General features: G+C 44.5%; 1 protein-coding gene across 1 annotated transcript; it reads right to left on the reverse strand.

Annotated features, from left to right (window-relative positions):
- Positions 1 to 2,810: 2,810 nt before the first annotated feature.
- LOC309967254 (putative transmembrane protein 217B) lies at positions 2,811 to 3,398 on the reverse strand (the record flags this gene model as incomplete). Its single annotated transcript, XM_082847822.1, has 1 exon — positions 2,811 to 3,398. Exon 1 carries the CDS (start codon positions 3,363 to 3,365, stop codon positions 2,811 to 2,813), a length of 555 nt encoding a protein of 184 aa, XP_082703948.1. The 5' UTR covers positions 3,366 to 3,398.
- Between the last annotated feature and the right edge of the window lie 11,328 nt (positions 3,399 to 14,726).

Below are 14,726 nucleotides of genomic sequence, written 5' to 3' on the forward strand. Positions count from 1 at the left end.
ATTCTTGGAACTCTGTTTCTCTCTCCACCCCTTCTGCACACACACACCCCACACCCACACACCCACCCCCACCCCCACACACGACCTTCCCACTGCTACCCCAGCTGGGACAGGGGATTAGAACCCTGAAGTTGGCCTGTTTTGTTTTTTGTTTCTGGTACCAAGTTACACATTATGAGACTAGGGTGGAGACACATGCTATTAATCCTCAGTCATCAGCTTGAGGTTCCCTAAATCCTAAAATCAGCCACCCCTAGAGGACCTGGTTTAGAAGGCAAACAGCACTAAGCAAAAGCTGATTGCTGACTGCCATCTGGTGGTCATTTTGGGGCCTGGCCTGGATCTAAATCTGTCCCTCACAGGGTGGTGGGAAGAATTGAGGGAATCGTTAGAATGCCGCCTGGCACAAATTGTGTTCAGTAAAACTGGGCTGCTGTCATTGTACGCATGGTTTGGAGGAGTATGGTCAAAACAGTGTCCCTGACTTCGCTCCCAACATTTTTTGAAGGAAAAGGAATTATTCTAAAAGGAGGTCCCTCTTCTTATCTTGGTAAAAGTAAGAGTGCTTCAGGGAACCAAGTAGGACAGTCATATAAGAAGTTAGATGATCTCGGGACTTCCCTGGTGGTGCAGTGGTTAACAATCCACCTGCCAACGCAGGGGACACGGGTTCAAGCCCTAGACCAGGAAGATCCCACATGCCGCGGAGCAACTAAGCCCATGCATCACAACTACTGAGCCTGTGCTCTAGAGCCCACAAGCCACAACTACTGAGCCTGAGTGCCACAACTACTGAAGCCTGCATGCCTAGAGCCCCTGCTCTGCAGCAAGAGAAACCACCGCAATGAGAAGCCCGTGCACTGCAACGAAGAGTAGCCCCGCTCACGTCAACTAGAGAAAGCCTGCGCTCAGCAACGAAGAACCAGTGCAGCCAAAAATAAATTAGTTAAAAAAAAAGTTAGATGATGTAGATCCAAATCCTGATTTTGATACTATGGGACCTTGATTGTATCACTTAAGCGGCCTGAGTCTCAAGTTTCATCAAACCATAAAATGGGAACATCAGAATTAAAAACTATACAAGGTGGGACTTCCCTGGTGGCTCAGTGGTTATGCCAATGCAGGGGGTCACGGGTTTGATCACTGGTCCAGGAAGATCTCACATGCTGCAGAGCAACTAAGCCCGCGTGCCAAAACTACTGAGGCTGCGTGCTGCAACTATTGAAGCCCGTGCGCCTAGAGCCCGTGCTCCACAACGAGAGAAGTCATCGCAATGAGAAGCCCATGCACCGCAATGAAGAGTAGCCCCTGCTCGCTGCAACTAGAGAAAGCCCGTGCGCAGCCAAAAGCAAAATAAAACGAACGAACAAACAAAACAACACAAAAACTATACAAGGTGGTAAATGTAAAGAGCTCTTATTAAAGGTACACTCCATTAGTTAATAGTAGTGGCATACCAGCTCTAAGCACTGGGGGTGTGTTGCTTTAAAATAGTGGTTCTCAACCAGGGGTAATTTTGCTCCCCAGAGAACAACTGGCAATGCATGGTGATATTTTTGTTTGTCACAAGGCTGGGGGATGCTAAAAAAAAAAAAAAAAAAAAAAAGGCTGGGGATGCTACTGACATCTAGTGGGTAGAGGCCAGGGATGCTACTAGACATCCTACAATGCACAGGACAGCCCCCTATGAGACAGAATTATCCAGTCCAAAATGTCAATAGTGCTTGAGTTGAGAAATCTTGGAACTTTTTAAAAATTTTATTATTTATTTATACATTTATTTATTTTATTTATTTATTTTTGGCTGCACTGGGTCTTCGTTGCTGGGTGCGGGCTTTCTCTAGTTGTGGTGAGCGGGGGCTGCTCTTCATTGTGGTGCACGGGCTTCTCATTGCGGTGGCTTCTCCTGTTGCGGAGCACGGGCTCTAGGCGTGTAGGCTCGGTAGTTGTGGCTCGCGGGCTGTAGAGCACAGGCTCAGTAGTTGTGGTGCACGGGCTTAGTTGCTCCACGGCATGTGGGATCTTCCTGGACCAGGGCTCGAACCCGTGTCCCCTGCATTGGCAGGCAGATTCTTAACCACTGTGCCACCAGGGAAGCCCGGAACTTTCTTAAATGGGGATTCTTCTTGCCGTGTTATGAACCAACATGAGGAACTGCTTTCTGAACATTATGAGGAAAGCAGAGTGATGCATGAAGTTGGAAAGGGGGTCTACAGTTATATGCAGGAGTAAAATGAGGCTCCAGATTACTGTGCTCTGCGACATGGTAGCCACAAGCCAGCCACGTGTGGCTATTGAAACTGAAAGTAATTAAAACCAAATAAAATTTTAAATTTGATTCCTAGATTGTAATAACCATGTCCCAAGTGCTCAGTAGCCACATGTGGCTAGTGGACAGCACAGATGTAGAACTGTTCCATCAGCGCAGAAATTTCTATCAAATAGCGCTGCTCATAAAGGATTCAGCAGAACCACGCATCAGTGGGCAATCCACAAGAGAAAAGTGCAGAGAGGAGGGTACAATGAGAGACAACAGGATACAGCAATGAGATGGTTAAGTAAGCACAAGGGCGGTCTATAATTAAATGCCAAAACAAGTCACAAATACACATGTATAATAACTGATCCACGCAACCCTCCCTCCCCCAAGGGTCATTCTTTTTTTTTTTTTTTTTTTCCAAGGGTCATTCTTAAGCGCATAAAACTCGAGAAGCCGGAAAAGGCAAGGAGAATCAGCAGAAGGCAGGCAGGGAAGGGCGAGCCACCGCTGGGGAGCGCTGTCCCTCTCTCTCCCTTCTTCCTGGCACAGTTTAGTTTAACTTGTGGGACAAGGTTCCCAGCCCGACAGGTGACCACGAGTCAACTGTACCGACAGAGGAGCGTTTGCGGCGGCCTGTCTTGCTTAAAGCCTTGAGGTCCTTGTAAAGGGAGTACGCATACTTGGCGACGAAGGACAGACAGAAGAAGTGCAGGATCATTCGGGAGACCTGGAAAATCAAGTGCAAGTACCTCAGCTCCTTGAACTGCTCTTTGATGGTCCCGTTGGTGAGCAGGACCACGGAGAAGCTGAGGAGCTCATAGGTGATGATCCACATGGTGTAACACAGCAGCCCCACGTAGTTGCTGATGTGGATGCAATAGAGGAACAAGGAGCTGACCATGAGGGTGATGGTGGATAGGCAGATGTTGATGTGCTTCTTGTAGGTCGTGACCCAAGAGACTAGCTCAGACTTTGTCTCCTTGTAGATGCTGAAGTTGTCCTCGTAGCCGATGTACGCAACCTCGTTCACTTCAAAGATGAGGAACTGGATGGTGTTGAGGATACAGAAGATGCCCATCATGAAGGAGAACTTCTTGTCATTCATTTTATACTTGTTTTACCGGAGCATCGGCTGCAGAAAAAAAAAAAATTGTGGAGATACCTGACAAGAGGGCAGTGGCTAGCCCAGGACAAATCCTCAAGCCACTAGATGTAAATGGAAGAGCTAAGAGTAATAAGGGTATATAGACAGACAATGGGCTGGAAGTCAAGGGACACAGGCTCTGACGCTGCTCTGGCCTCACTAGCTACAGGTGAGCACATCACTGGGAAGTGAGGGCATCACTGGCTTGGAATAATCTTCAGGTAGCTCTGCTCTTCCAGCAGCAGCCATGCTTTAAGGTGGCGCAAAGGGTACTCCTGTTGGTGTCAGGCTTGTGGGAATTAGGAAGTTCCTGTATCTGGAATAATGGTAGAGTCAGTTCTGGGCTCCTACTGGGATATTCGTTTCTCCGAAGAAACACATTTTCTCAGAAAACTAGCATGGCTTCTCAAGGACCTAGAATCATCCCTGACCTTCCCCTCGGCCCCCTTTTCTTCCCTTCCAAGCCCTTAAAAATGTAATTTCCCTGAGTTACTCCCTGGGTCTGACCCAGAATTGTCCCAAGTCACAGGATTCAGCCAGCAGTGAATGGAATGGGAGAAGGTTTACAGATGCAAGGCTGACTATCTCGTTTGCCCAGGGTGAAGGTGCCACAACGATAAGCCAGGTCGTTCAGGCGAAAATCTAGCAGGCCGACCCCCAGCTGCAACCTAGGTTAGACCTGAACTCTAGCGGCTGGCTCCAGCCAGGGTGGAGCTGCCTAGCTCCCGCATAGACCTGTTGAAGGTATTTATGGCGGAGGGCCCAAGGCTGTGGTAGGGCAGGCCCTGGAGCAATTGTCCCTCCCAGATCCTATTGCCTTCTTACTGGCTCCCAGTTGGGAGAATTCCAGAGCAAAGCTGCCTCCTCTTCATTCCCCACACTGGCCAGCTACCACTGTGAGGGCAGAGAGAGGGGCAAGAGTCACACACGAGGGGAACGCGTGCAGGCCTCTGGCTGATGTGTTTCCGATGAGGGACAACCAGTTGGAAGCTCGGCATGGTTTCCTTCTAAGGTCGCTGGACAGGGCTCCTCTTCAGTCCTGTCAGAGCACAGACAGGCTGCCATCCGCCTCCCTCCAGCCTTCTCCTCGCTCACTCTATCAATCCCAAATATTCTTTTTTTTTTTTGTCAGTAACAATTGTTTTATTGCTATGATAAAATATACATAACATAAATCTTACCATTTTAACCCTTTTTCAGTGTACCATTCAGTGGCGTTAAGTACATTCGTACTGTTGGGCAAGCATCACCACCCCCCACCTCAACTTCTTCATATTCTCCAAGAAAAGACTCTGTACTCATCAGACACTAATTCTTCCTCCCTCATCTCCCGCCAGCCCCTGTTAATTCTGCTTTCTGTCTCTATAAATCTGACTACCTCTAAGTACCCCAGATAAATTGAATCATACAGTATTTGTCTTTTTGTGTCTGACTTACTTCACAGCATAATATTTTCTTTTTTTAGGTTTAAAAAAATTTTTATTGGAGTATAGTTGACTTACAATGTTGTGTTAGTTTCTGCTGTACAGAAAAGTACATCATTTAGACATATATCCACTCTTTTTTAGATTCTGTTCCCATATAGATCATTACAGAGTATTGAGTAGAGTTCCCTGTGCTATACAGTAGGTCCTTATGAGTTATCTATTTTATGTATAGTAGCATGTATATGTCAATCCCAATCTCCCAGTTTATGCTTTCCCCCACCAGCACAGTATTTTCAAGGTTCAGCCCAAATATTTTTACACCTTATTCCCCACCAACCTCCCAACTGTGTGTGACTCCACAGTTCAGTCCTTGAGACACAGACCTCTCACTGCACCCCAGGCCCTGAAGGGTCCCATGTGGGGTGGGAGAGGCAGTGTGCTGGCCGGTGGATAGCTGCACCGATACTTCCCTGTCCGCATCAACTAAACCTCATCCCTATTCACAGAGCAGCTTCCAGAGCATTTAAGAAAAATCTTTCTTGCTCCTGTGGGGGCCATGCGTCAGAAAGGGGGCAAACGTGGATGCAAGCAGAGAAGTTGAGAGGCTGTTGAAAGAAATGGGGTGAAGAGGGATGTGGGGTTGTATGTTTGGGGCCTGGGGCTATGCGAGAAGGAGTCTGGAATGAGCACCTGGGTGGAGGGTGGCCCATGCACTGAGCTGGAGAGCATGGAGGAAGGAATTATTTTTCCTTATTATGGGGGTGGGGAAGATGATGAGGACATTTTGGGAAATGGTGGGTTTGAATTCCCCTGGGACATCCAAATAGACATGTCGACCATGAAGTCACCTCCATCAACCTGGAACTCAGAGGGAATCTGAGCATTTGTTTTTGAAATATAACTTGGCTGGATATAGGATTTTTGATTAACAGTGGTTCAGGGGGAGCACTTTGAATATGCTATTCTCCCACTACCCTCTGGCTTCCATTGTTTCTGCTGAGAAATCAGCTGTTAATCTTATTGGGATTCCCTTACTAAGTGACGAGTGACTTATTTCCCATGCTGTTTTCAAGGTTTTCTTCTTGACGTTGACTTGAGCATTTTTACTGTGCAGTGTCTGCTTGTGGATCTCTTTGATTTATCCTAATTGAAATTCATTGAGTTTCCTGGATGTGTAGGTTAATCTTTTTCAATAAACTTGGGAAGTTTTCAGCCATTTTTTTTCTTAAAATATTTTTTCAGTTCCTTTCCCTCTCTCCTCTTCTTCCAATACTCCCATTATGCATATGTTGGTTGGTATGCTTAATAATGTCCCACATTTCTGTGAGGCTCTGTTTATTTTTCTTCACCTCTTTTTCTCTCTGTTCAGAAAAACAGATTGCATAATCTCTACCACTTATCTTCACTAATTTTTCCCTCTGCCACTTCACACCTACTGCTGAGCTTCTCTAGTGAGTTTTTCATTTCAGTTATTGTACTTTTAAACTCCAGAATTTCCATTTGGTTCTTTTTTTATAACTTCTTCTATCTCTTTATTGATATTCTCTATTTGATGTGAAATTGCCATTGTATTTTCCTTTACTTTTGAAAGTTATGGTGGGACTTCCCTGGTGGCTCAGTGGTTAAGAATCTGCCTGCCAATACAGGGGACACAGGTTCGATCCCTGGTCCAGGAAGATCCCACATGCCGTGGAGCAACTCAGCCCGTGCGCCACAACTACTGAGCCTGTGCTCTAGAGCCCATAAGCCACAACTACTGAGCTTGTGTGCCACAACTACTGAAGCCCACACACCCTAGAGCCCACGCACCACAATTACTGAGCCCACGAGCCACAACTGCTGAAGCCCAAGCTCTCTAGGGCCCATGTGCCACAACTACTGAGCCTGCATGCTGCAACTACTGAAGCCCGCATGCCTAGAGCCCGTGCTCTGCAACAAGAGAAGCCACCACAATGAGAAGCCCATGCACCACAATGAAGAGTAGCCCCCACTCACTGCAACTAGAGAAAGCCCACATGCAGCAATGAAGACCCAATGCAGCCAAAAATAAATAAAAAATTAATTTGTATTCTGTACCCTGGTGCCAAATAGTAATACAGAGACAGAATTTCAGAGGAAAGAGAAAGAGTAGCTTTATTTCTTTGCCAGGCAAAGAGGGAACACAGTAGGCTAGGCCTCAAAAACTGTGCCCCTTCCCTGGGGAATAGGGAGAGGTCTTATAGACAGGGCTTGTGGTGGGGGGTAGGTGATAAGGATCAAGGCAGTGACGGGCTTGCATTCTTCTGATGGGTTGATGGTGAGGTAAGTAGGGGTCAGCATCATCAACCTTCAGTTTTCAACTCCTCTGGGGTCCACATGCTTGTGGGCACATACCATCATTAATCGTTACCTTCTCCCACCTGGAGGGGGGTTCAGTATCTGAAAAACAGCTCAAAGATATCTTTGTGTGACCTTATCCCAAGGCTGCACTATTGTTTCTCTTGACTGTTTGTTTTTCCCTTGTCTGGCATCCCCTCCCTTTCCTAAATAACAACTGCTTGAATCTGTCCGTTGGAAGTCGGGGAAGGTAATGGAGGCTGAATGAAGGCTATTTCCAGTAATCAAAGAAATGGGGGACACAGAAAGGCTTTGTGCCCAGGAGCCCCACAGGGCCCTGCTCAGTGTCACTGGCTGGATTATTTTAGTAAATTACATTCTTCCCCCCACCCCACCCCCTCACCACCCAACACGCACATGTGAAGCCTCTGATGTTGCTTCTCATAGAGGTGCAGCTTAGGATATGCCACAGTGATTCTAGGATAACAGTGGTTTTGCCAGAACTCTTCCCCCTCTTTCTTTGACCACACCCAGCTGTTAAGGCCTACTAATTGCTGGCCGATTGCCCTATTGTTTTCAGTACTGACATGGGGCATAAATTGCGCTATAGACCATCCAATCAAATGCAGTCTCCTCTGAAGTAGTATTTCCAGAAGTCAGTGTTTGATGTCTGTTCTGACCCCAGGAGGGCTTCTTCCAATTGTTTCTTTCCCCACTTCTCTCTTGAAAACTAGCTAGCCTACGGTTTAGCCTGAATCTTCCTGTGTGATCTACACATCTCTCAATTGCCTTTTGCCACAACTGTCACTATTTAGAACACCTTTAGGCTTGAACTTCTTGCTCTGTTGTAAAGAAAACCAGTTCCTCTGGGGGAGAGATTGCAAATATCTGTTTTATGGCTTACTTCTCCCCAGCCTCAGCCAAAACCTCTGGTCCACGGCTCTGGCATTGGGGGAGGGGACAACTGTATGCTTCTGTCTTAGTGATACTCCTGCTCTAGGAGCTGAGTGCTCTGTGGGAAGGGGAAGACCGTAGTCTGGGGTCTTCCTGGCTTGCCTCTCCTGTCATTGGAACCACTACCTTACAACCTGGGGCAAGGGCAATTGGGGCCCCAATATTCTCAGTGGTGCCACACCTAAGGTAATGCCTCCATCCCATGAGTAGGGACTAGGCATCAGAAGGGAGCCCCCACCTCTTAGCCTCAGCAACAGGTACCTGGGACACAAGGTGAGAAATGCCAATGTCTGGCTCCTCCTGGGAAGAAAACGCTGACTGGGGGGATAAGGGAAAGGGAGCCCTGTGTTCTTGGCTGCACCAGTCTGGAGTAGAGTTTCTACCTGGCTGAGCTGGGAGAGGGGCAGAAAGAAGTGGTTTTGAAACCGTGTAACTCAGATTGGGACTTGAACCCATGGCCTTTTTTTTTTTTTTTTTGCGGTACGCGGGCCTCTCACTGTTGTGGCCTCTCCCGCTGCGGAGCACAGGCTCCAGACACGCAGGCCCAGCGGCCATGGCTCACGGGCCCAGCCTCTCCGCGGCATGTGGGATCTTCCCGGACCGGGGCACGAACCTGTGTCCCCTGCATCGGCAGGCAGACTCCCAACCACTGCACCACCCGGGAAGCCCCCATGGTCTTTTAACTGAGATCACACTTGGTCTCAAGACATAATGAAGTTCAGGGACCTCCCTGGTAGAGCAGTGGTTAAGAAACCACCTGCCAATGCAGGGTACATGGGTTCGAGCCCTGGTCCTTGAAGATCCCGCATGCCTCGGAGCAACTAAGCCCATGCGCCACGACTACTGAGCCTGCGCTCTAGAGCCTGTGAGCCACAACTACTGAGCCCATGTGCCACAACTACTGAAGCCTGTGCACCTAGAGTTCCGCAACAAGAGAAGCCACTGCAATGAAAAGCCCGCCCACCACAACAAAGAGTAGCCCCTGCCCACTGCAATTAGACAAAGCCCACACACAGCAATGAAGACCCAACACAGCCAAAAATAAATAAAATAAAATAAAATAATTTATATATTAAAAAAAAGATGACAATAGTGGGCTTCCCTGGTGGTGCAGTGGTTAAGAATCCGCCTGTCAGTGCAGGGGACACAGGTTCGATCCCTGGTGCAGGAAGATCCCACATGCTGCAGAGCAACTAGGCCCGTGTGCCACAACTACTGAGCCTGCGCTCTAGAGCCTGTGAGCCACAACTACTGAAGCCCACGTGCCTAAAGCCCGTGCTCTGCAGCAAGAGAAGCCACCGCAATGAGAAACCCGCACACCACAACGAAGAGTAGCCCGCGCTCGCCGCAACTAGAGAAAGCCTGTGCGCAGCAATGAAGACTGAACGCGGCCAAAAATAAATAAAATAAAATAAATACATTTATTAAAAAAAAAAAAAGATGACAATACTACCTAAAGCGATCTACAGATTCAATGTAATCCCTATCAAAGTCCCAACAGGATTTTTTTTAAGAAATAGAAAAATCCATCCTAAAATTCATATAAGATCTCAAGGGACCCCCAATGACCAAAACATCCCAAAATTCATGTAAGATCTCAAGGGACCCCCCCAATGACCAAAACAATCTCAAAAAAGATGAACAAAGTTGAGGGTCTCACACTTCCTGGTTTCAAAATGTATCACAAAGCTATATTAATCAAACATGTGAATGTCTGGCATAAAGGCAGACATACAGACCAATAGGATAGAATAGAGAGCCCGTAAATAAACTGTTGCATATATGGTGTTATGGACAAAATTGTGTCCCCCACCCCAAAATCGATATGTCGAAGCCCTAACCCCCAATGTGACTGTATTTGAAGAGATGGCCTTTAGGGAGGTCATAAAACTTAAATGTTGTCATAAGGGTGGGGTTCTAACCCAGTAAGATTGGTATCCTTATAAAAAGACGAAGAGATACCAGAGAGCTCACTCTGTCTCCCAACCTGTGTACAGAAGAAAGACCATACGATGACACAGAGAGAAGGTGGATATCTTCAAGCCAGGAAGAGAACTCTCACCAGAAACTGAATTTGCTGGCACCTTGATCATGTATCTCTAGCCTTTGTTTTTTAAGCCACCCAGTCTATGGCATTTTGTTATGGTAGCTTGAGCAGACTAATACATATGGTCAAATGATTTTCAGCAGGGTGACTAGACCATTCAACGGGGAAAAGGACAGTCCTTCCAACAAATGATATTGGGAAAACTGGATATCCAGACACAAAAGAAGGAAGTTAGACCCTTACCTTACACCATATACAAAAATTAACTCAAAATGAGTCAAAGGCCTAAATCTAAGAGTTAAAACTATGAAACTAAGGGGAAAGCTTCATGACATTGGATTTGGCAATGATATCTTGAATATGACACCAAAAGCATAGGGGAAAAAAGGAAAAAAAAATAAATTGGACCACACAAAAATGAAAAACTTCCATGCATAAAAGGACACATCAAGGGACTTCCCTGGTGGTCTAGTGGGTAAGACTCTGCGCTCCCAATGCAGGGGGCCTGGGTTCGATGCCTGGTCGGGGAACTAGATCTCACATGCATGCTGCAACTAAGAGTTCACATGCCACAACTAAGAAGCCCACATGCCGCAACTAAGAGCCCACATGCTCCAACCAAAGATCCCGCATGCCGCAATGAAGATCCAGCATCCTGCAACTAAGACCCTTTGCAGCCAAAATAAATAAATAAATAAATTTAAAAAAAGGACACATCAATAGAGTGGAAAGGCAACCCATAGAACAGGAGAAATTATTTGCTAATCAAATATGTGATAAGTAAGAATGTATAAAGAACTTCTATAACCCAACAGCAGCAACACAAATAACCTGATTAAACATGGGCAAAGGACTTCAGTGGACATTTCTCCAAAGAAGATATACAAGGACCAATAAACACATGAAAAGATGCTCAACATCACTAAACATTAGGGAAATGCAAATTAAAAACAGAGTGAGATACCACCTCATACCCATTAGGATGGTTACTATCAAAAAACCAAAATAATAAGTGCTGGGGAGGTTGTGGAGAAATTAGAATCTTTGTACACTGTTGGTGGAATGTAAAATAGTACCTCTGTGGAGGAAAACAGTATGACAGTTCCTCTAAAAATTAAAAATAGAATTATCATATTATCCAGCAACTCCACTTCTGAGTATATACCCACCAGAAGAATTGAAAGCAGATTCAAACAGATACTTGTACACCAACGTTCACAGCAGCACTAGTCACAATAGCCAAAAGTTGGAAACTACCCAAATGCCCATCAATGAATGAATGGATAAATAAAATGTGGTGTATTCATATAATGGAGTATTACTCAGCCTTAAAATGGAAGAAAATTCTGACCCATGCTACAACACGGATGAAACTTGAGGACAACCATAGTCACAGCAGCATTATTCACAATACTCAAAAGGTAGAGGCAACCTAAATGTCCATCAACAGATGAATGGAATATATATTATATATATATATTCCAATATATATATAATATATATATAATATGCATATTCATATATATATAATGGAATACTACTCAGCCATAAAAAAATAATGAAATTTTGTCATTTGCAGCAACATGGATGGAACTGGAGGGTATTATGCTTAGTGAAATCAGACAGAGAAAGACAAATACTGTATGTTTTCACTTATATATGGAATCTAAAAAATAAGACAAACTAGTGAATAAAACAAAAAAATGGGCGAAAGATTTGAACAGACACCTTACCAAAAAAGATATAAGAATGCTAAATAAGCACATGAAAAGATGCTCAACATCATTTGTTATTAAAGAAATGAAAGTTAAAACCACAATGAGATGCCACTATATACTCACTCTCTCTCTCTCTCTCTCTCTCTCTCTCTCTCTCTCTCTCTCTGGATATATATATATATATCTATATATATATATATAGATATATATATATATATATTAGAATGGCTAAAATGAAAAATGTATTGTCTATACGAAGTACTGGCAAGGATGTGAAGGAACTGGAATTCTCATACACTGGGAGTATAAAATGGTACATCCCCTCTGGAAAAAAGTTTGCTAGTATCTTAAAAAGTAAAAATGGTATTTACTCAAGATAAATGAAATCATAAATCCACACAAAGCCTTGTACACAATTGCTTATAGTGTTCTTATTCATAATTGCCCCAAACTACAAACCACTCTATGTCTTTCAGTGGGCAAATGGATAAACAATCTGTGGTACATTCATGCCATGGCATACTACTCAGCAATAAAGAATGAACTATCAATATACATAATGACATGGGTGACTCTTTAAGGTCTTAGGCTGAGCAAAAGAAGCCAGGCCAAAAAAAATAAATAAAGATTATATACTGTATGATGCCATTTATGTAAAATTCTAGAAAATGCAAACTAATATATAGGGACAGCAAATCAGTGCCTTGTGATGGCGGGGGTGTGTGGTGCAAGAAGGGGCAGGAGACAGGGATTAGGAGGAAACTTTTGGGGGTGATACATGTGTTCACCAATTCAATTACAGTGATGGTTTCACTGGGATATACTAGTGTCAAAACTCATCAAATTATATTCTTTAAACATGTGCTGTTTACTGTATGTCAATTATACCTCAAGAAAGCTATTAAGTAAACAGACACTTAACATAATGTCTAATGTTTGAAGTAGAGGTTTGCTTGGTTTGTCTTCCATTCTGGTTTAAACTGCTTCTGACAATTTCTGAACCTGAATTCAAAGTGAAGTTTGTTGTTATGTGATAGTGTGTAATCTTGTACTGTCTTATGTGGTTGGCTAATTGATTCATAAACATGATTTCGTTTCTCCCACTAAACTGAAAAGTCCTCAAGGCCAGGCCTCATATTTTATACTTTTCTGTATCCTCCTGCAGTATCCAGCACAGTGACAGAAAAGTTTAACAAATACCTTTTGATTAACCACAAGTGTCTTTCGTGCTCCTTGAAAAACTTGGGGGGTGGGGAGTCAAGACAGAAAATGAAGTATGATTTTTCTCTATTTTTATTCTTTCACTTATCTGGAATATAGTATAGAGGACATGGGGGGAAAACCGTAACACAAAGCGACCTCAAGGCCCCAACACTATTCTTTGTGCTATGACACTCAGATATAAATACAGGTTTGCCTGTCGCTGGGTTAAATCAGAGAGCTGTGGGTTGAAGGCTGATGAAGATATACCAAGATGAAAGGATTGCCAGACTGCAATTCAGTTTGATTTCATTCCTCACCCTCTTCGTTTTGACCAATAAGGAGGTAATGACAAGACAAGGAAAGAGGAACTCACAGAGTGCTTGATAATAACAGTGTCCTTTAACTAAACATCCTTAATGAGCAGCGTGTTCCAGTTGTGACTATAATCACTTTTCTCTCCGTATCCCCCCAAAAGAGTGGCAGTAGAGTCTCTGCTTGCTGAAAAGTGAAAGAGATGGAAACTGAACTACCATGAGAACCTGGGAGAACTGCCTGTCACGGAAAAGGGCCAACGTCGTTCACTATAGTGGCCGGTGGGTAAAGTGTATTATCTTTGATTTCCGCCGTGGGAATTCACTGCCTATAGAAATACGTCTGTTGTAGGAAATGATATTGCCCTGGCTTTGATTTTCGTAGATCATGTAGGCATAGGTGATGACAAAGTACATCCAAAAACAGTGCACCAATATACGGGACACCAAACCAAACCAGCGCATGATTCTGACCTCTCCAACGTTAGAATCATCATTGGTAAGCGTTTGTACTACAATGTTTACAGTTTCATAGAAAAAGATCCAGATGATGTAGATCACCAGGCCCTTGTACATACGGGCATATACTGAGTATAGGAGCAAGAAGCAGATGATGATGGTGATGAAAGATAGGAAGAAGACGACAGTCAAACTCCAGCAGATCATGAACTGTTTTATCAGGATACTTGTACTCTTGGTCTGTGGGGTAAGCTCAGTGCAATTGCTTCTCCTTAAGTACTTCTGTTCGAAGATGAGGTACAAGTCGATGGCCATGATGGTAAAGACCCCTGATAACATGGAGCCCATTTTGGCAGTCATCCCACACCAGTGCTGCCGTCTCATGCTGAGACCTCCTGTGAAGACAAATAACATGGGGGAGAATTCTGATTCCTGCCAATGTGGTAAATTACCAGGGTTTCTGCCTCCTTCCCCAAATTCACTTGGAGAAACAATAGAGAGAAATACGGAAACCAGGCAATAACAGCTTTGAGAAAGACAGAAGACTGTTTAAAATTAATTGGGAGTGTGAGTGGGGGGGAGGGAGATGAAGTCTGGGCCTTGGTGGCAGTGAGCAGATAAATTGGAGAAGTGGCTCTCAATGCCAGCTTCACATTACAGTCACTGGAAGTCAGCGCCCCACACCAATTAGAACATTCTCTGGGTAGGACCCAGGTATCAGTATTTTTAAAAACCTCCCTGTGATTTTCATATGTAGGCAGTATTGAAAAACACTGAATAGAAAAAGTTAGTTTACATATTTTTAAATTTTATTTATTTATTTTTGGCTGTAGGCTTCTCTAGTTGAGGCACGTGGACTTAGTTGCAGTACGTGGGATCTTAGTTCC

Source organism: Leucopleurus acutus (genome assembly GCF_964270905.1).
Source record: "Leucopleurus acutus genome assembly, chromosome: 10".
Lineage (NCBI taxonomy): Eukaryota > Metazoa > Chordata > Mammalia > Artiodactyla > Delphinidae > Leucopleurus > Leucopleurus acutus.